Genomic DNA, 24,082 nt, shown 5'->3' on the forward strand with positions numbered 1-24,082 from the left:
ACATTCAAAATTTTTAATTACTGATTATTTTGGAACAATAAACTGTTTCGATCACTCTCATTTATATCTGTTATTATGAAAAAAATGTTCAATATCTAGTCAATCTGATTTTAAGTTTTCAAAGTTCAATCTTGTAGTAAATCTTTTTAATCTTGTATATCTGTAATCAATTCTTGTGTAAATTTTTATTAACTAAGTCACTTGCACAAAAAATTGAAAATTGACAGCGTAATTCAAACTATAAATAGGTTTATTTCACACTCTACAGTACTGAGAAAAACCAAAGTTTGTCATTTAATTTGTTTAACGTTTCTGTAGAAGACGTATTACCAAAGTTAAACAAGCTTATTGTTGATTATGCAATAAAAATAGAGGGCCGTGCAAACTATTGCTCAAATCGATGATTAGTTGTGCAATGGACCACAGCGGTGGGCTGTTATATCATTTTGCAATAATCATTTTGTCAATGTAATCGCTACTAGCGACAATACGATAGACTTTCAACGTGCTGAGCATAAATACCAATGATTGCAACTCTTAGCATCTTGAGTGGCTGTTTGTTGACCAAATGGGATCAAATTTCAACAGTTTTAAAAATCGATGTCAATTCATATTTGCAAGCATGGTGAAGAACTAACTCGTGGTGAATTACATAATCAGATAACTAAAAGGTAACAAAATATATCACTGATGCAATTTTGTAATTTCTAATTGTTGATTGGTGAGCAGTCACCTACAGCTAATTGCTTATAGTGTGTACACCTTATTGTTGATGACTTCAAAACGCCTAATGATTCCGATCCATCACACAGCTAAACGTTGCTTTGAACGATAGTGTACATGAGTTGTATATAACATGTTTGTAAACTCAAGCTAGAGTTAACTAAAACTCTTTTGACAGTTGTTCATGTATTTATAATAGCTCAATTGTAGTTTGTAAATGGCATTTTACTCGAAAGCGCCCATACCTAAACACATTTGTAAAAAAATAGAAAATCATAGACCTCCTGCCATTTTTATTTGCCATTAAAAAACAATAAGTCAGATTTTGCTGAGATGAGTTTAAACCCTTCAAATTGGTTCATTGAAACAGTTGTGAAAACAGACTGCCAGAACTCCATGTGTTACTTATGGCTTGCTTAAAAGCAAGACGGCTTTAAACACTGCTGGGCTCAATTGGTTATCTTGAAACTATTGGTTTCTATGTAAATGTGCCACAATCTATTAGATTAAAAACTCAAGGCTTTGCCTTTGTGTGTATTAAGAACATTGGCTTTCCAAAAATGCGTTTACAGAATGTTGTTGTGAACGTCGTGCAAAAAATTACGTTAAAAATGAAAAAAAAATTTGACAATGCCAGGGCTACTGCAGCCGGCTAATATAAAGTGAAAAGGCTCAAATTTAAATGGTACTAAAGCAACCAACTGTTCCGATTGATCCTTTTTAGTAGAGACCCAAAAATCTCAATGCTTAACCCCACTAAAGTTACAGATTAAACTTGTGACCTCTATTTTACAAAAGAGCAATATTAAAACTTTCATTTGCAATAAATCACTTTTCCAGATAAAATTTTATTCAAAGCTCATACGAGTTATTAGGTTATCATCCACTAATAATACAGTAAACGTTTGACAGAATTTTCTCAAAATTATGGGAAAGCAAACATTAATTTTTATCTCACAAATGAAGCTTAACAGCAGATGGATAAACTTTATCAAAATAGATTGATAAATAATTGGAGGCAGAAAAGCTTTAAGGATCAAAGGCCAAATTTATACTTAAGCAATAAATTTGACCTTTGGCAAAAATACGCTCAGTGAACAGAAATAAAGACTGAAATTTAATATTTCAAACATATCTACTTTTAAGAAAGACTTACTATAAGATAGGAACGAGTAGAACTTTTAACTCAAATTTATTTTATAATATCCTAAGCATTATATTAACCACTGAAGTCTGCACTATAATCTGTACAGCGGTAGGAGCCATGTCTGTATGTCTATCTAAAGCTGTGGTTGGATTTGATAAAAAGGATTGCATAAGATTTGAACTCAGGTGTTTGGTTTAGCAGCCAGGCTCCAGTCTTAGCCGCTCAAACACCTCATTACATGTTTGAGTACCTGTGCAGATAATCGCTACAGCAGATTTATCTTTACTATAATAAGTAAGAGCCGGGTATGTCTGTTCAAAACCATGGCCGAAGGTTGGGGAAAAGATGGCATGGCATGGGAATTGAACTAACGATTTTAACATGACAGGCTTTCTATTTAAAGGTACGACCACATGTGCCAAATATTGTGGAAGTTTTGGCCAAAGTCCCGAAATATGCAAAAAGAACACAAAAGTTTTCGGCCAAAACTCGCCGAATTGTCAAAGCTGTGCATGCTTGCTAACATCACCAATAAAATGCTTTCTCTCAATTGGCTAAAGAAGTTATTAGCAAGAGCGATTTTGGCTGATTTCGCGATTAGTGTACTCTGAGTGAAATACATATAGGGATGCGAAGGAAAAATACCAGTACAACTCAACATAGTAAATCAGATGCAAATGATTAAAATAAGGTGCCTTATTTAGCACAATCTAATCTATCGCATTGTATTTAATATGTTGAATTAAATTGGCATTTTTCTTGCGCGTCGCTATTTGTAACTCGGACTACACCAATCGCGACAGCTGCTAAAGTTGCGCTAGATAATAAGTTGTTTAGCCAATTAAAAGCGGTCCATTGATGATTGTGCATGCTGTCCATGCACAGCATTGACAATATGTGAGTTTCGGCTAAATATTTTTGTGCTTTTCACATATTTCGTGATATCGCCAAAACTTCTAAAAAAAATTGGTGCTTGAGACTGTACCTTAACCCGTGAATCAATAAACTACAAACAGCTTCGCATGAATACTTGTGCACATAGCTATTCTCTGTGTTGTATTGGCACACCTGATAAACTCTCACTCCACAATAGACTGCCAGGGTACAAGTAATATTATGTTAGTAGTAGTAAACGAAAGAAAGTGTTTGTCTGATTATAGAATAAATGATAATTTGCTCATAAAGTTACTTATTCATAAGTAACTAAATATGGTTTCCAATTTCCTAGATAGTTGCTGAGAGGATAGTTGCTAATCATAGATATTCCTATATTTGTTATGTTTACACATAACAAATATAGAAGGAATATCTATGATTAGCATTCACTTATTGTTACTTACATTCAATTGGAGTTATGTTCTACTTGCCCTTTTAGCTATGCATTATCGAAATGATAATTACAAGGCTAACTATTAAAAATTGAAAGGTTTGAACAAAATTAGTCACAAATTATTATATTCCTTTGCTAACTTTTAGCAATTTACTGTTTAATTTTTATAATTCAATTAAAATGAAAGTTAAATTTTTTTTAAATCAATTTGTTATGGTAATTTAATACAAATTACAATAATACTTCTTTCTTGACAGTGGGTTTAAAACTGAGTTGATGAAACACACACGCGCGCACACACGCACACACGCGCACGCAGTAACGCACGCACGCAGTAACGCACGCGCGCATGCACACGCACCACACACCACGCACCACGCTCCACGCTCCACGCACCACGCACCACACACACACACACACACACAGCAAAGATAAAAGCTTTAAAAGCATATATATTATGTATTTCATGTCTTATATACTGAAGACATTATATATATTGTACCCGTAGCTAAAAATATTTTCTAGGCAGAACATCAAAGCATTTTGAAATAGAAAAGTAGTGAAAGTGAAAGTGGCAATGTTTGCACACATACAAACCCCCTAAACACTTGTTAACACCCACAAATACTGTTTAACACCTGATGACATTGGGTAATAGCACCTACTAACACCTAGTTACACCTGTTAACACTTGCCAACACCTGATAGCACTTGCTAACAGATGTTAACAACATTTACTGCCTGCTAACATTTGTGAGCACCTGATAACACCTCCCAGCACTTTTTAAAATTTGTTAACAAATGCTAATACTGACTAACGCCTGCTAACATCTACTAGCACCTGTTTACCAGTCTCCTTATCACTAAAGCTAATTTTTAAAAAAACTTAAAATTGTTGCCCTCGTGTTTATATGCAAGTTTAGATAATAGCAGACTATTTAGAAAGCCAAAATAACAAAATAAAACAAAATTTGACAACAAATATACAAAAACTTTTGCTCATGCGCAAAAATTTAAAACCAAATGTATCTTTGTTCTTTATTTTAGGCAGCGCCCCAAAGATATACCTAAAATTTATACAGCTCAGCACCCCATGTCAGCACCTAACTAAATCAGCGCTGACTTACTGGGAAGTTATGTCCTGGAATAGAAAGGGTAAGATATCATTAGTTTCAACTCTTTAGTTTTTGAATTTAAAGAAAAATTTTCAAAGTTAACCGCTTAAACATTTATAAATTTTGTCTGAGTTAACCAATATTTTAAAGGAACAAACACTGTTTGATGTTGTTAGTTTTGATACATATTTTATATATTTTGTATATATTTGTATAAATCTTTGCTATGAAACGGTGTTGTAGAGTAAAATAGTTGCCACGGTAACAAAGCTGACACAATAAGCAATAAAAAAGCACGAGGAGTCATTATGAGCGAATGATGAATCAAAATGTAGAGTTTGAAAAAGCGAATCAAAAACCTTAGTTCCTTTACTTTGTTAGCAAAGAACTATGACATTTATAAATGTTACAAAGATTGCTGGAGGTCACGCCAATAAAAAGATACTTGATTTGACGATTTTTAGCGATATAAACGGTTTTTGCATCATTTAACTACAAATTATTTATGAAAATTAAATTTTACATTTGATAACAAGCTTATAGGATCTCCTTTGATGCATAGCTTTGTTGTTGTAGCTCACCTCTTGTACTATAAGGGTTGAGACCTTGGTTTAAAGGTGAACTAAGGAACACATTCTATTTCCAGTTTTATAGTTTCCAGTCTGTGGCAAAAACCAACATGATTAATGAAATTGAAGATAGTATTGTTTGTACTAGGTACAAGATTTCCTAATAGAAATGGATAAATATTAAAACAGAGACAACAAAACTTTGTTGTAAGCAAGGTTTTGACAAGCAAAATCGATTTTTTATTGATCACAACTGCAATAAAGAGTTTGCAAGCAAAACGAACTTAGTAATGTACTCATTCTGTTGCTTTTCAAAACATTTAGGGCAAATGATGAGATGCCAAGAAGCTACATGTATGTCTGTATAAACTGCAGTAGATTTAATAATGTGAACACAAAACAAACCAGCCAATCAGTGGCAAAAGTTTGTTTAATTTTTTGCTAAACACCAATATGTTATTTTGTGGTAATTGGTGATTGATGACTACAAGCAATCAATAATCGTTGAGTCAAATAGTCAGAATCAGTAAGTTGTAAAAAGGCTTTAATTAATTTTATTGCATTGCACATTCACAGAGCAAAGGAATAAAAAGCTAGTAATGCCTCAATCGGACAATTTAAGCCTAATTCTGTCAAATGATAACAGGCTTTAGTAAATACAGTTTGTTTGAGAGATTACTCTACATAATAATTATGGCAAGTGTTAGCGATGTAAATAAACTTACACACCACCAAAATTGACAGATACTATAAGCAAAACAAATACTAAATTTCTCAATGAATTTCTTGCTCGCTTAATGAGCAACCATTTGAGCAATAAATTAGCCAATCACCTAATTGATGAATCAATCAATCAAAAATCAATCAACTGATAGATTAACTAACTAATATTTACTTAATAAATCATTCACTAAATCAGCTATTCAATAAATCAACAACTGAATCAATTCATTTGTTATTAGCCAAATTAATCAAAAAGCATTTCAAATATTTATTCAGAAACTAAAAATTAGCAGGTGATGCTCTGGGTATAATTCCAAATCAAAGTTATGAGATTATTAAAAACAAATGAGACTACAAAGCAGCAACTAAACTCACTTTGTTGATTATAACTCCTTATACTTCTGTTGAGTCGCTTCATTTATATCTTCTAGTTTAAAGGAGCCATCAAGAATTTTTTATAATACAGACATAATGCAAAATAGTGGTGAAAAAGTCGGATCATCGTGCATTCTACTTTTTGGGACATTGTTTTGATTGTGCAGTAATAGCAGCTATAATTGTACAATATATTGGCTATTGAACACATTAAACAAAATGTAAATGTAACGTGCATTAGATTGCTAAAAATTATTAGTGAACAAAAAACAACTAAAAATATCTAAAAATGCTCATCTCGAAACAATGAAAAAAACCTTTCATTATTAAAAAAAGAAATCTGACATGCTTTGCCACTTAAAAATGAGTTCAGAAAACAAACTGCTTAGTTTTAAAGACACGTAGCTACCTCTATTGCTAAAATTGTTATAGAATAGATAGGTGTATAGCTAAAAACAAAATGTACAGCTATAGAAAAGAGTATATAATTAATAGCTATACATTGTATAGCTAATAACTATACATAGTAAGGGAAGTCCTTCAATGTATAGCTAATAGCTATACATTCAATGGCTTTTTACCGCATGCAGTTATTTTTGTCTATATTAAGCTGGCAGTTAAGTGTCTTGCGAAAGATGGTCATGTGTTTTAACAATATGCATAGTTGTTCTTGGGTGTAGAAAAGTGGTCGGATGATGCAGTTGGAAGAGTGCTTAATGGGGAACCAAAATACTTGGGTTTTATTTCTGGTTTACTGCAATTTATTTTCTTAATGTTTTGAGCGTGGTGACGAGCGGATAGACACGACTTTGCATATAGCAAAGCAGATTGGGTAAATTTCTTGCAAATTGGGTCAAATATAATGTTTACTATAATAAGAGCTGTGTTTATCCATCGGTTTAAAACCATGCTATGAGTGGCAAGAGAAAAGATTGCTCCGCAGAAAAATCAAACTTTTCTAATAATTTGCAGCCAATCATGCTACAAACTGCGCCACTCATTCATCTTTTCAAATCTAAGTCTAATTGTGCCCATAGTTATTACACCAGATGGTCTCTCATCACACACTGGCTTGGCAGTATACTAGTACAGTACGTATAATACTGGCATTAACATGATGCCAACACTAGGTGACATTATCAGGTAATTTAGTATATGTCAGATTACATGAAAAGGAATGAGCAGTTTGCATATCATTAAAGAAAAATATCATTTCAACTCCATCTCCAATGCCTACAGAAAATTAAAGAAAGGCTTAAATATAATAGAGTTTTTTCTGTAAGTTATTCCCCTGTAGTTTATTATACTCTTGTTCCTCTCGGCTTTCTTCCTAGTCAATTTTGCTTTCTGTATTTTTTGCTTTAGTTTTTATTTCTGAAGGAACCAACATTCAGTCAGAGTCGTGTTTTTATACTTCATAACATTAGTTTAAGCCTAGTTTTTAGTGATTTCAAGCATGCATGATTGTTATTGTAAATCTATTTGAATATTTTAAATATTTTAGGAAAGTATTACTACCTCAACACTGACTCACCGACATTGAGACCAGGATATTGCATTGCATACAGAATAGCTCAGTGTGTCAAGGAGCCCTGCAGAGCTGTGTGGACTAGCACACAGTTTTACGATGTTCCACTCAATATTAACAGCTGTCCTAGTGAGTATGACTTGATAAAATTAAATTGTACAACTATACTTTATTATAATTAAAAGAAAAAAAATAATGTAATCATATTTTACTCGCTATAATTTTTTGAGCAGTTAAAAACTATTTAAATCACAGTTTTCAGATAAAGACAAAAAACACCATGCTAAATACGGTAATGTTTCTTACTTGCTGCTTAAAATTAGAATTTTTTTGATTTGTGATTCATAAGTATACAGGCTTGTAGTATGACAACAGAAGTTCACAATTTGAAAGACCCAGTAACTGCTTGATGTATTAAAATTTTCCAAGGCCAGAAAATTGGTGCCTTTTTAAAATGAAAATTATCACCTTTGGACAAGGCTGCTGGAGCCAGGCAGTTTTTTCTTTCAAAACTAAAAATACAATTGTATTTGAAAATGTGCTGACTCATTTTTGTGTAAAGTTTTATACAAGATAGGTTTGTAGATTTCTCTCTAAGTAGAATTTGTGTTTTCCTGATTATCGAGAGTTCCTTGATATTATTGTGTAAACAATGGCTTAAATGGTAATCTATTTTAAACTGTATTATTTCAAATACAAGCATAATGTAGTTTTCCAAATTTTAAAGAAAAGATTTGGTTTTTGCCTACAGAACAAAGCATTTCTTTTGTAGTCTGGCAAGAAAACTATAGGAAAGTGGCTTCTAATAAAAACCATTAGTTAACTATAAAAGGTCAAAATGAAACCAAATTTACTAATTAGAACAGACAAGAGACAAAGAGACAAAACTTGTATTATCAATTGAACTTGTGCCATGAGATCGCTTTTCAGATACGTAAATATTTCAGCAAATCTAAAGCAGCTGGTAAATCAAAATCGGAAAAGCTTTTCTAACATGATGTTATTATACAATTCATGTAATTATCAATGGATTTATTAGATATTTTAATGCTTTGTTTTGTGACTTAATTATTTTTTCAAATAAATTTTAATCTAATTTTATTGGTAATTAATTACCAATAACTTATTAATTGAATTTAAGCATGACGTTACTTGCCAATTCAATTACTAATACATGTTCACAAACCGACAAATAATCGGTTTAAATTATTAGTGCAATTGTAAGCTACCAATTAGTTAATAATTGAATTTAATTGTCATCAATTTATGTTATCACTCAACTCTGTCAATAATGCCAATTACTAACATAGAGACAAATATCAGTTCACCAGCTGCCACCCAAAAGTTAGTAAACTAATATTAAAGCTAAAAGATTCATTTTTCTAACTATTGAACCTTTGTACAACAAGCAATAACATATTTTTTAGCAACCACCATGAGATCGACAATTACCAAAAAGACAGCAGCCAGCGGGTCAAGATCGAAGGGTTCAAAAAAGAAGCTCGATGTCTCAAGTAAGATGTGTTCTAATTTTAATGAAGCAAGTCTATAAATAGCTCAACTTACATGCAATATACTAGTTTGCTGATTGGTGGAGCTGTTGTGGTGTAATGGTTATGGCTCCATACTGTGAAGTGAGAGTTAATAGTTTAAACCTCAATCCAGGGTGCCAAAAAGTTTATGCCGATTTTAAATCTCTACCGTGGGCACTGTTGGCAATACCTACCATGCCAACAGAACCGACATACGTTTATTTCATTGTGAAAAGCTCCTCTAGCGTCAAGCAACAACATGTCAACCTATGAATAATATTACCAATAATAACATTTGTGATATTATCCTATAGTACTTTTAAAGCTTGGCTAAACCAGATACGTTTGGTAATCAATCCTTTGGTTTGTAATGAACTTTGAGTTTACAAAAAAACGTTGTTTTAGCATCTATTTAAGTTCAAATTAATTGGAATCGATATACTTCTTAATTACAAATTATTAGTTTATAAACTTTAGAGTTGCTATGAAGTAGTGGCTAGTCAGTGGTTTAATCGTAACGGTCAATAATTTCACCTAGTACTAAATCACTTATGTGCTCCATATAAAAAAAAGGCCTTTGCTAACAAAACTTTGCTCTGTCTCTAAAATAATAATATAAAACTAAAAAACGGTAACATTTGTGCTAGCTTTATGGTAAGTTAGAATTATTTGCTAAACTGACTTTGTAATAGTACAAAACTATATGTTTGAAAGGGAAAATTAGTTACTGCTAAATTTGTTTAAATTTTGCAATGAATGAAATATAATTAAAGGATGCCTGTCCTTGAATACATGATTAATAATTCAATAAGAAAGTAGTATTCAGAAAACTTCATTTACTAAATAATACATTTACCACAAAATAACAGAATTCTTTGCACCTTTTCTTCAAAATACTAAATGTTCAAATGTAATTAAATGGTTATATGAGCTTCAAACTAACATAAAAACACTGCAAAGCTCCTGTAGTGTAGTGATTAGCAGTTTGTACTCTGTACTAGAAAGTGACAAGCCAGTGGTGTGATCCAAGTTGCAGGATGTTTGGAAAAGCATTTAATGCTAAGTCTCTTTTGCTATGTTTAATTTTTTGGCCAATGTCATGCAAGTGCCAAGTATTACTGGTACTTTGCCAATAAACATTATGCTTTTTAGCTAAAGCTTTATACAAGCTAATATTATATATTACTGTCTCATCATAGCTATTTATAATGCTTGTAGCTTTTTACAAAGCTTTTCTATGACCAAACATATAAATACTTGGGTTTTCTGTTATCAAATCAGTTGTCTCTGGAGTGTGCAATAAACCATTCCTCTAATTTAATACTCTATTTAATTGCTTCTGTGCAGAAACATAACAGAAGCTAATTGGCGACAAGGATTTCTCTTTTGAACAGTTACAAAGAGTTTTGTTCAGATTTTATCATTGATAAAATCGATACAAAGAGTTCTAGTTTATTACAAGAGTAACTGTTCAAAATTGCACCACTACAATGACAGAAGTAGCAGACCTGATCAAGCTAATGCAGAAGCAGCAGGAGGACCAGAGACAGCAGCAAGAGGAGCAGAGAAAGCAGCAAGAAGAGCATAGACAACAGCAGCATGAGGAGTTCAAGCAGCAACAAGAGGAATACAGACGTCAGCAAGATGAAAGAATGGAGGAGAATAAGAAACTGATGGAGCTACTACTACAAAACCTACAACGGAAACAAGAAACAGCTGCAACCGCTGTTCCAGCCTTCCCAGGTTTTGACCCAACAGCAGAGCTACTAACAGATTACATAGACAGATTCAACACATTCATTGCAGAAAATTCTATTCATCAAGACAAGATTGCTGGCACTTTTCTCACCAACCAACAGCCTACACTCTACAAGCAGCTTAGTAATATGGCAGCTCAGCTTTCAACACCCAAGCAAATCAACGACCTCAACATGGATGAAATACTGGAATTTCTCAAAGACCAGTATGACCCTAAGCGCTTCATTGTTAGAGAGCGTTACAAGTATTGGAGTGACATGCAGAGGAAACCTGGAGAAACTATTCAAGAGTTAGCTGCCAGAATTCGTCAAGATGCAACTACATGTGCCTTCATAGACATTACAGATCCATTAGATGAGGCTCTCAGAACAAGATTTATCTGCTCTGTAAACAATGAAGCAGTTCTCAAATCTCTCTTCAAGGTCAAGGACAATGAACTCAACTTCAACAAAGCTATACAGGTAGCACAGGAAACAGAAGAAGCAGCTAAAGTTGCCAAAGAGACAGTTTATGGAAACTCGTCTAAAGTCAACAAGGTTGCTCAACAGAAATCAAGATACAAACCAATCCAGAAAAACAACTCTACACCTGACAAGCAGAAGGAAGGAAAGCTATGCTACAGATGTGACCAAACTAACCATACAGCGGATGACTGCAGATTCAAAGCAGCCACCTGCAACTTTTGTTCTAAACAAGGTCACATAGAAATAGCATGCAAGAAAAAGAAATCATCTGCAGCAGAAAAACCAGTAAAGAATATAGAATGCACATCAACCAAGATGGTGAAACTTGCTGAAAACATCAAACTGGAGGGAGACAACTTCACACTTGAACTGGACACTGGAGCATGTGACAACTTCATCTGTAAATCAATATGGGAGAAGCTAGGAAAGCCAAACCTAAAACCTACTACAGTTAACTACAATTCAGCCTCAGGACATCTCATAGAGACGCTTGGCAGATGTGAGCTAACTGCCCAATTGGATGCACAGAAAGAAGTCAGACTACCATTTGTCATTAGTGCTGTACAAGATCTCAACCTACTAGGAAGAACTGCTATACAGCAACTAGGCATCTCTATTGATGACAAGCTACAACAGAACCTTGTATCAACAATCACAGAGAACCAGCCAGATGGGAGGATACAAATCAAGTGTAAGGAGATGTGCAAAGAATTTCCAGAAATATTCAAAGACGAGCTAGGATGTCTCAAGAACTTTGAACTAGAGATAAACTTCAAACCTTCAACAAAGCCAGTCTTCTGCCGACCCAGACCAGTTCCTATTGCCTTGACAGAAGAGCTCAACCAAGCATACGAAGCAGGTGTAGCTAAAGGCATATGGGAACCAACTCAATTCAACCAGTATGGAACACCAGTTGTACCTGTACGCAAATCTACAACAGGTCAAGTGCAGGGAAGATCAGAGTATGTGGAGACTACTCCAAGACTATCAATAATCAGCTAGAAACACATAGGAAACCTATCCCACTACCAGAAGATCTAATCAGAAAACTAGGTGGAGGCTATTGCTACACAAAGATTGATTTAGCAGATGCCTACAATCAAATATTGTTGGCACCAGAAAGTCAACGACGACTAGCACTATCAACACACCGAGGAGTACTACTACAGAAGAGGTTGCCCTTTGGCATAAGCTCAGCACCAGGGTATTTTCAAGAAATCATGGAGCAACTGACACAAGACCTCCCAGGAGTAGCAGTATACCTAGATGATATACTAGTGAGTGGAGCCAATGCAGAGAGCCATCTACAAAACTTACGTCGACTTCTTCAAAGATTAGAAGAAAGAGGGCTCAGATGTAGAAAAGACAAGTGCTGTTTTGCTCAACCTACAGTAGAGTATCTGGGACACAAACTCACTTCAAAGGGAATCACTAAAGGAAAGAAGGCAGATGCAGTACAACAGATGCCAGTCCCAACAGACTTAACTCAGCTAAGATCTTTCTTAGGAGCTACACAATTCTACAGCAAGTTCATACCCAATCTGTCACAACTCACAGGACCATTGCACAAACTGACACGCAAAGGAGAGACCTGGAAGTGGGGCACTGAACAAGAAAAGAGCTTCAACAAACTGAAAGAGATGCTCTCAACTGATAGTGTCTTAGCACACTTCAACCCAGATCTTGACATTGGAATCTCATGTGATGCTTCAGAAACTGGACTGGGAGCTGTACTATTTCATTGTTATCCTGATGGAAGTGAGAGACCAATAGCCAATGTTTCAAAAACACTGACCAGCACACAGAGGAAATATGGACAAATACAAAAAGAAGCTCTCTCAATCATATTTGCTCTACAGAAGTATCACCAGTACCTGTATGGTCGACGGTTTATCTTGGTAACTGACCACAGACCTCTTCTCACACTTCTAGGACCTACCAAAGGAGTTCCAGCTCTAGCAGCCAACAGACTAGCAAGATGGGCACTGGTACTAAATCAGTATGACTACACCATAGAATACAGATCTACCCAGCATCATCAAAATGCAGATGTCCTCTCAAGACTGCCAGTTGGACCTGATAAAGAGTTTGATGCAAGAGAAGATGAGGATGATGTTGATACAGTATGCACTATTCACGCTATTGGACAACAGCTCAACTCTACAGACTACAATGTTCTAGCAAAGGAGACAAAGAAAGACCCAACACTAGCCACAGTAATGCGCTACACAGCAGAAGGATGGCCTGGTAACAAAGAGATGAAGGAGACTCAGCTGTCACTCTTCCACAAGATCTCAGATTCACTTTCTATCACTGAAGGTTGTCTTCTATATGGCAACAGAGTAGTCATTCCTGTCAAGTTACAACAGGAAGTATTAAAGATCCTTCACCTTGGACACTTTGGAATGGAAAGAATGAAGAAGCTAGCTCGAACTGCTGTCTATTGGCCTCGCATTGACTCTGATATAGAGGAGACAAGCCGACAGTGCACTGCCTGTGCTGAACACCAGAAGCTTCCACAGAAGTATCCTATACATCCCTGGATGCTACCTGAGAAGCCATGGAGTCGTCTTCACTTAGATCATGCAGTGAACTTCATGGGCAGCCAATGGCTAGTGATGATAGATGCCTACTCAAAGTATCCATGCATACACAGGACGTCATCTACTTCTACCAGAGCTACCACAGACATCTTAGAGGAAATATTTGCACACTTAGGATACCCTCACACCATAGTCACTGACAATGCTACCAGCTTCACCTCAGGAGAGTTTCAGCAGTGGTGTCAAGAGAGAAGCAAGGTTCACCTCACTGGAGCACCCTACCATCCATCTACAAATGGCGCAGCTGAAAGACTAGTACAATCCTTCAAACAAGCCATGAAGAAATCGTCACTCTCACCTAAATCTGCACTACAACAGTTCCTGATGCACTATAGAAGGACACCACTTCCTACAGGATACTCTCCCAGTCAGCTGCTGAATGGAAGACAGATGAGATGCGAGATTGACACCCTATTGCCATCACCCGCACACATAGCACAGTTTCATCAATCCAGAGAAGTCAACCGATCGGCAGAAAAGACAGTTAGCAAGATACACAGCTACAATCTTGGAGCACCATGCTATGCCTTGTATCATGGACCTAGACACAACAGACAACCTAGATGGGTTCCAGCCATTGTTACTAAGATATATGGAACTTGTAGTCTCAATGTCAAAGTGGTACCAAAGGGACCTACTTGGAGAAGACATGTTGAACAACTCAGACCAAGATACTCAACAGAAGAAGATCAAGACCCTGGAGATAAACCTGATATAACAGAGGAGACAAAACTGCAACTACCAGCCCCTACAACTGTAACAGAGCAACCTCCGTCTAGAAGAAGACCACGCAACCCTCGTCTACCTGATGGAGATGAGTATAGCAGAGACAAACCCCGAAGGTCTAAGAGAACCAGAAAGAACCTTTAGCTTAGTGAGGAGGTGTCATGCAAGTGCCAAGTATTACTGGTACTTTGCCAATAAACATTATGCTTTTTAGCAAAAGCTTTATACAAGCTAATATTATATAGTACTGTCTCATTATAGCTATTTATAATGCTTGTAGCTTTTTACAAAGCTTTTCTATGACCAAACATATAAATACTTTGGTTTTCTGTTATCAAATCAGTTGTCTCTGGAGTGTGCAATAAACCATTCCTCTAATTTAATACTCTATTTAATTGCTTCTGTGCAGAAACATAACAGCCAAGCAGACAAGTTAGTCGATCAAATTTTCAGCTTGTAAAAGATTCCTAAAAAAAAGGTTTTGCAACTCAAATTAGTTTGCTCAAAATATTCTTATAAGTCTGCATTTTTGGTTCACATTCAGCAAAGAATAAGTCATAATTGAACGATGCCTGATTTTTAATTTTTTTTATTACAAATTCAATACAAAATATAATTCAGACAGCTTCAACAACAATTTTATTTGCGGTTAAATAACTTACATTTTTAAACTTTCACTTCTAATTATTAACTTTTACTTGATGGTATGATTCACTGAACTTTAAACTAACATGAAATACCGTTTTATATATCTTACATGTTTCTCCAAATCATAATGTTTATTATTATTATTATTATTTATTTATCATTATAATTATTATGTTTTCTCCAATCATAGTTTACCATAATGAAGCTTTTTAAAAAGAGTAGTTCTTTGGTTGTTTTTGGACTGGTCCAGAGTGCAGTTATATAAAAAAAACTTGCAGTTTGTTTTTAACTAAAGGTTCTGGTCTAATGAAAGCTGTCAAACCAAAAAAAGCAAATCAATTTGAAATATAAGCAGTGTCCGCTAAAATTGTTTCTTGTCCTTTTAGCACAGGCTATTTTGATATCTCTCTCGGTTGTTGGATTGGCAGTCCTATTTATTGGAATAACCTGCTCAGTTGCACTAAATAAATGGATCAGGAGCCAGGGACGAGCTCGTCAAAGGTATGAAAGTTATGACCCATTAGGAAACAGAGCATGAGTCTCCCAGAGTTACACATAATCGGCGCTGTGATCAATGTGATATATATTATATATTACATATAATATACGATAAATATTATTTATATTGAAGATAAAAACTCTATACAGTAGTGTACATGGTAATTTTACATTCCATTGCAGATCATAACAATCAATTAGGTGCTTGTTATTTTGTTAGCATAGGTACAAAATTACAAAAAATAATGCACGTGTTTCTGCTGTAATATCCTGCTTAGATGCTTTTTTTATATTATGGTACTAGAGTAATCCCACGACCAAACACGAGCAAAATGATTGTTTGGGAGCTTTATGATAACTGCATATGTGCACACAACCCACAAAAATTATTCATCAACGGCCGTTGCAAACCCTTGTACCGAAATCTCTTCACAAAATTCCTCCATTTTTTCAATGGAGTCGTTTAAGCATAATAACAATACAAAACACATATAAACCTATTTAATAATGTTACCAAGTCTTTGAAATTTGTAGACAATATCTTATACCTTACCCATCTTGTCGGATTATACATAAATAGACAGATTAATTTGGCCGAAAACCGCTATTAAAACTTTGACCAGCTTTTTCAATCAAAATTAAGAGCAGCTAACGAAACGTCAATAAGGCCGTGCGACAGAGAGTAGAACCATTAAACCGTGCGCATTTCACGAGAAAAACATGCGCATTTCACCAGTCTATGGTATTGTCCAAATGCCGAAGGTTTCTGTAAGAAACATAGAACTACTGAAAAGTAATCGTTTCTTTTTTGTCGATTTCAAAGTAACTGGCATTTTGGACACTTGTAATGAGTGCTTTGGTATTCCAACTGATGTCTAAAGCAGTGAAAGTAAAGGGAATGACAATGATATTTTTAAACGATTCTTATAAGATTGTTACGATGTTTAATTATAAGAAGAATTAGTCGATTTTATAATAATTAAATATAAGAATTATAGTCATTCGAATTTACAAGATCGAAGTACACATATATAGTGACTGATGTTGGACAATATGTTACTGTTATTATTTTTTCTAAATTGTTTTGTTAGATAGATTTTCTAAAAATCTATATAAGTATCACAACTTCTTGAAATTGTTAGCTACGACGTTTTGAAATGTAAACAAAATTGTGCATTGGTTTTTCAATTTATTCATTAATTTATCGTTAATAATATTTGTGATTCTAATAATATCAGTGCATTTTACTTCTAATATTGCATTTTTCTTATCGCAGGGGAGAAATATAAACATAAAATCTTTTCCTTTCATTATTGCTGTTTGTTGTACATAATATCAACCATTACTATACAGCTACCATTGCAGTTATCCTATTGCACTGCAGTGCCATTTGACTGCTAATATTGCATTTCTCAATTATCAGAACCCATTCTTTTTTCCAATATCACTTTTGTCGTGGGCTGTATGACAGGGGAATTTCTAGTTTGTATTTAGTTAATTTAAATAGAAAATAGTGTCTTGATATGCAACTTAATCAACATACGAGCTCTATTCCAAAACACATTAAGCTCGTTTGTCAAAGCTTCTGTACATAGATGAATTTACAGAGATTAACCTACCATTTGAGTAGCTAAGCTTTTCAAATGTTTCATTATTCAACATTGTTCATAATCAATTGATTAATGTCTTTTGTTAACACCTATACAACTAAACACCTTCTGATAACATATCTATAACATAGTTTTATAATGAGAAAATTGGTATTAAAACGATTTTGAATTAAGAATAATATTTTTTAATCAAGCTAGGAATATTTTAGAAAATTTTGACAAACTAGACAAAAATCAATGAATGCTAATTTTATTAAAAAATATTTACCAAAAAGAATCAGAGAAATTTGAAACATAACTCGTATATACAGACAGAGATTATTTTATTGTTTCAGTAATACAATTATCTATGAAACATGTAAGTGAATAACAGAGGAGTGAAATTAATTATTTAAATGAACAGAATTTTCCTTTGATGATTTTTGAATAATTTTTAACCGGTTAATCAATCACACTGATGTTTAACACTAAATTGTATAGAAAAAATTGGAAATTATGGATCAAAACATTTCAAAACACGTTCTTGGATATCAGCTATAGTATACCGTAACAGAAAAAATTATTCAATTTATTTTTTATTTGTTGAGTCAGACTTTTTGTAATCTGCTGCAGTCTATGTAATCAGTGACGATGTTGCTATTTGCAATGCAAAGTCATGTTCATTCTGAAGATATGTTTCAAATAAATATTTTAGAGAGATTCGTGCACGAAATTCCGACCTTGGTTTACAAAGAAGAGCCATGCGAACTGCATGTAGAACCTTTGTCTCTGGCAGTCCTGAAAACAACTCAACCCCTCCCAGTTATAACTCTTTATATCCGAGGCTCGAGCGACCTAGACATACTCAAACTGCTGACAGCTTTAACCGCAATGAGAATACAAATGTTTTTCAAGTAGACACGGCTCCGTCTGCTCCTCCTTTTGACTTGCTTGACATAGAGGACCATGAGCTTATGAACCGTACAGGCACAAGAAACAATATCCAAAATGAGAATAATGTTACTAGAAATTATTACAGTCAACAACGCAGATCGACAAGGCAGCCCCAAGATCTTTTGCCCTCATACCACTCAGAAATGCTTACCTCACATCCGGCGCAAAGCATGCCAAATGATCCACCGCCACAGTATGGCCGTTTCTAAAGATAGAATAACTATCATCCAACTGTGATGGTCTGATTCATCATCAACAAATATTGTGTGTCTACTATTTTTAGTAACTTCTATTATTACATCAACACTTTTTATGCTTCTAACACTATTTGCTTCATTTAAACATTTTTGATTTTACAAACTATTGGTTTATATATGGGATGTTTCATGTTTTCATTTTAGCGAGTGATATAAACTTGATGCAAAGTCATTAAAATAGCAAGAATCTAAAGCTTCCAGCGAGCATCATCATGAATTGTATCCGCCTTAGGATAAAAGAAAAATAAAATGAATGAAGCAAAGACTAGAACCAGGCTTGACTTTTTTGTTTTAGCAAATGAAACGCGTCATGTTAATTTAACTATAGAGAGCAGTTTTAAATTCTTGAAATTATAAGTTACATACCTTCTATGCTTCTAAGTAACCTATGAGCTAAAACTATAATAAAAACAGTTTATGCTTGTAAATCGACACTTTAAATTCTGTCAAAACTTATATTTAGAATGCAAAGTTTCATTGAAGAAAAAAATTACACACTTTATAAAAGTATTTTGTTCTCTAATAAGTTTAAGAATGGAGCAGATAGTCAAATGACTACAATGAACATATCTCTACATTCATAAGGACTGTGTTCATCCATCTGTCTATCTGAAGCAGTGGCTGGAAGTTGGTAAGAAAGATTGCATCGTGCAGGATGCAGACTCATCTGAAGTGATAACTACATATAAACAATAGTCCACACAAAGATAAGATATAAATTGGATGATAAATAGAACCCTTCAGCTTTGTTTGCTCAGCATAAAATATATCAAATGTCTTTTCAGTGAATACTATTTATGTACAGATTGTCTATATCCTAAATAAGTAAAATTGTATATGTAAAACTTCAAGCATTTTAATTATTTTGTAAACCAAAAGATTTTTGAGAATATAGTTTGTACACCGATCTAAAATGTGCTGTTTCAATCATTCATATGTAGCTTCTAAGAGAAAAGAAAAAGCCTTTTAGAAACTATCATCATTTTGAATAAATTAGTCACCAGAAAAGATAAACAAAGAAATTGTGTTCTTCACAAGACTAACTAGTAGAAATTCATCCAAAGCAGAGGAAAAGATAATTTCTTTTAAAATCTGTGGAAAAAAAATCGTTGCTTAAGAAGTTATCATTTAAATGTTTTGTTTGAAATGCATAAAGGTAATTCTTGCTAGCTTGTAAACCTTGCTAGCTTATGAACCTTGCTAGCTTAGAAACCTTGTTAGCTTATGAACCTTGCTAGCTTATGAACCTTGCTAGCTTATGAACCTTGCTAGCTTATGAACCTTGCTAGCTTATGAACCTTGCTAGCTTGTAAACCTTGCCAGCTTATGGATCTTGCTAAATTATGAACCTTGTTAGCTTTTGAACATTGCTAGCTTATTAACCTTGCTAGCTTATGAATCTTGCCAGCTTATGGATCTTGCTAACTTATGAAGCTTGCTAGCTTATAAACCTTGCTAACTTATGAAGCTTGCTAGCTTATGAACATTGTTAGCTTATATGACTATTATTCTGTGAAAACAGAATATCGGTTTCATGTTTATGCTGGCTTAAATTAGAAATGTGAGCTGAAGTCTTTAGCTACATCCATAGGAAAAACACTTTTTGGCCTAACTGACAAGTGCAGAAATAGTGACGCTGAAAAAAACTTTTGTAGCATTTTGGAGTATTCAGCAAACACATTTTCTGTAATTAACGATAATAAAGATATTGGTGATACAAAAAAACCTCGAGCACTAAGGTTTTGACAGCCCCCCAATAAGCATGCCAATGAAGAACAGATAACAAGCTACAATGTACACCAATCAATGAAAAAGCCACAAAGATGTAATTTTTTGTGAAGGGCACTTGATTAAAGTTTTGTACACCCTTTATTTACCACTCCATAAACTCACAAAAATACAAACTCCCTTGAAATGTTAGAAAGACTATTACATATAAATAATGCTTATAGATGTCTCGCACTCCTGAAAGTTAAATTAATATATCTAAGTTATTTTCAAGAGAGATCAAACGTTATGTGAAAAGTGAAGTAGTTAGAATTCAAATGTTTTAATCTAAAGTGAAATATTGGAATTTTTGAATTTCCCTCATGCTCAAGTTACCCAAGTAGAAAGTATCTGGTTCTTGTCTGTTGCCAGGTGTTTGAAGTTTACTGAGGTCTGTCGAGTATCCGAAATAATTACTAATAAATAACATATTTATGTTATTATTAAAGTGTAACTAACAAAGAATTACAAAACCTATTTACCATCTACCTGACTGGGCTGTGCGCTATGTATCTTGATTGATGATAATGTAAAGGGAAAGGCTGGTTCCCTTTGCCTTCCACGAGGCAGTGAAACAACAACACTGAGTGTTAAATGGCAGTGATACATATATTTAGTAGATATATATATATATATATATATATATATATATATATAAAATTATTTCCTCACCCCGGATACTCCGTATGGGTGGTAAATTCTGCTCTAACTCGGGTCTCCTACCAGAGACCTGGGAGTTTGAGCACTCGCCTCAAGATCTTAGGTGTTCCCAATAGCGCACATTTCTGCAACTCACCTGAGTTGATTGTTGTTGGTAGTTGGGCAAGCCACATTTTATGAGCCGGTGTTATTGCGCCCAGTGCCCCAATGACTACTGGGATTACAGTTGTTCTTACATTACAGCATTCTTCAATCTCTTCTCCAAGAGGGAGATATTTCTCTACCTTTTATTTTTCTTTGCTAGCTATATTGTAGTCATTGGGTACTGCTATATCTATTATAGTAGCTCTCTTGTTCTCCTTGTCTACCACCACTATATCTGGTTGGTTTGCTAGGACATGCTTGTCAGTTCGGATGTAGAAGTCCCAGAGAATCTTAGCGCGGTCATTTTCATTGACCTTACCAGGAGCTTCCCACCAGTGTTGTGGTTTATTAAGGCCATACTCATCACATAGACTTCTATACACAACACCTGCGACATGATTATGCCGCTCAGTGTATGCGTTTCCAGCTAGCTGTTTGCATCCACTGATGATGTGTTGGATGGTCTCAGGTGCATCTTTGCACAGTCTGCATCTAGGATCGTCTCTAGTGTGATAGATTTTCGTTTGGAGTTGCCTTGTTGGGAGCACTTGCTCCTGGGCTGCCATGATTAGCGAGTCTGTATTGGCCGTTAGGTTTCCTTTGTTCAGTCACATATATGTCTGGTGTAGATCGCAATGTATATATAGCCTATACATATATATATATATATATATGTATGTATATATATATATACATATATATATATATATATATATATATATATATATATATATATATATATATATATACATATATATGTACATATTTTTATTTACTGATTACTATATTTACTATAAATAAATAAATATTTATACATATATATATTTACTATAAATATATATACATATATATATTTATGTATAATTATATATTATTAAATAAATATACAAATATACATACATAACAAGCAAGGAGCATGCATGCATGCAGATAGCATGTGCAGTATGAATCTGAATTTGAAACGATATCTTCTCCCTTTTATATTTTTAGTCATAGCTTGGGCTCCACCGTTTTCCTTTGTTCTTTTACAAGGCATCCTCCCGACCTATTGGGTTTCTCTCTCAGTCCCGCAGTCTCTTCTCGAGTTCCTTGGTTTGGTCTCGACAACCTGAGCTGGTCCTAGTGGCCAGGACTGTTTCAGTCTTCCTTAGGCTTAGTCCTGTGACTGTGGTAGCTAGAAAGTTTCTTACTATTACGGCCCTGGTCACTACACTCTGCTGTTACAATATGCTGCAAACTTTACGCTTTGATTATTCCTGTTTAATATAACTACATGTAACTTTAAACTTTTAGTGAAAAACCACTTCTTTGTTTCAAAAATACAGAACACTGATGGCATGCTACTGAAGCTTAAAATGCAAAAACGAACATAAGAATTTAAAACAATATACTGCTCTATAGCATGTTCTGTTGATGTGTTATTTGTATTTCTTGACTCAACAAAACCGTCATAGTGATCATGTTGTAGTAATCGTGATGTTTACAATGTTCTCAAAATTAATCTTATTCTAGTTAATAGTTAATATTTCTCATCAAATGGTACTTTCTTGCACAAAATTAGCAATTAATAAAATTGAAAGTTGTGCATTGCCCAAATACAGTATGATGTGTATTTTGTCCAATATACTCAGTGTAGTCATGCGTTAAACACCGAACTCGTGAGTCATAACTTGAGCCAGCAAGCTTGAACCAACAAGCTTGAAATATTTGAAATTCTTATTAGCCAATGTGTCCTGGTACAAAAAAACGTTGTGACCAATTGCCAGATTTTTCACGAGAGAATTTGTCGTTGGATGTTTTGCCTTACACCAGCATTGGTCCTTCTTGAAATCAAGCTACCTACCTACCCATGTCTGCTTGTTTTTTATTATTTGTGAGTAATATACTCATTGTAGTCATGTGTTAAAACCCAAACTCCTGAGTCATAACTTGAACCAACAAGATTTAAATACTTAAAATTCTTATTAGCTATTACTCAAAAGAAGATAAACACATTATTCTAATTAGTTTATCTACTTGTGCCCAGCACGAGATTAAAGTGATAAATTGCTTAACCCATGTCCATAGGTACTCCAGGCTTTCAATCTTGGCTGGCTAAAACTAAGTGAGCATTTGAAAAAACTTTCACATGATTGTTATTATTGGTTCGTGTTATAAATCAAGGGCATACCGGGTTCAAAGCACTGCTTTGAGCTTGCTTTGAACCCGGTATGCCAACAAACTGAAGTGCTGCTGAGTATAGTTCCCGCTCTTCTATATGTTTTAACAAGTTCACTCACTTTCACTTCTTTTTTCTTTTGGCGGTCACAGGGTCACTGTTAGGGGTCACATCTATAAATGGTGTGTCCTGGTACAATTAACGTTGTGACCAATTGCCAGATTTTTCACGGAAGAAGATGTGGTTAGATATTTTGCCTTACACCGGTAATGGTCCTTCTTGAAATTAAGCTACTGACCTACCCATGTCTGCTTGTTATTCATTATTTGTGAATTCAGCACAAAGTAATAATAATAATAACAAAAATGATCAGAATAAATACTGTACAGTGTTTTTGTGTCCTAACTACATGTAGTTTATACATTGATTGTAAAAGTCTATAAATTTCCCTCACAAGTATTGCAAATGTACACATTTTATTCAATACATGGTTTTGTTTTCTATTAGAAGCTATCAACATTTAAGTAATATTTAAAGCAAAAACCTTTTATTCTGAATTATTACAATGTTTCTAACCTGATTTCAACGTTATTATAAATAAGCTTTAATGTATAAAATCTCACAGTTTGTAAAAACATTTTTGGACAAGTTGTTTTTATTTACTCCCTCAGTAATCCATGTAGCATATTTGAAACAAAGGTCGAGAGTTGTCCAACTTGCAGAGTTGTCCTACTATAACCATGCATACAAGTGAAAACTTATACGTAAGCCAGAAACAATACTCTATTGGCTAAACAATGATACTAAACCTAAT

General features: G+C 34.3%; 1 protein-coding gene across 5 annotated transcripts in view; it reads left to right on the forward strand.

Moving 5' to 3' along the window:
- The window catches only part of LOC137397043 (uncharacterized), a 237,801-nt gene that overhangs the window by 172,461 nt on the left and 41,258 nt on the right, over positions 1-24,082 (forward strand). For 4 of the 5 annotated variants that reach the window (XM_068083324.1, XM_068083323.1, XM_068083326.1 and 1 more), the window contains 5 exons: positions 4,248-4,355; positions 7,487-7,639; positions 8,938-9,024; positions 15,628-15,742; positions 18,044-18,917. In XM_068083324.1, the coding sequence (XP_067939425.1) occupies positions 4,248-4,355; positions 7,487-7,639; positions 8,938-9,024; positions 15,628-15,742; positions 18,044-18,491 (911 nt within the window). In that variant the 3' untranslated portion in view covers positions 18,492-18,917. Of the gene's footprint in view, positions 1-4,247; positions 4,356-7,486; positions 7,640-8,937; positions 9,025-15,627; positions 15,743-18,043; positions 18,918-24,082 lie in introns of those variants that run through there. The other variant, XM_068083325.1, reaches the window with a different exon arrangement.

This window comes from Watersipora subatra, chromosome 5 (assembly GCF_963576615.1).
Source record: "Watersipora subatra chromosome 5, tzWatSuba1.1, whole genome shotgun sequence".
Lineage (NCBI taxonomy): Eukaryota > Metazoa > Bryozoa > Gymnolaemata > Cheilostomatida > Watersiporidae > Watersipora > Watersipora subatra.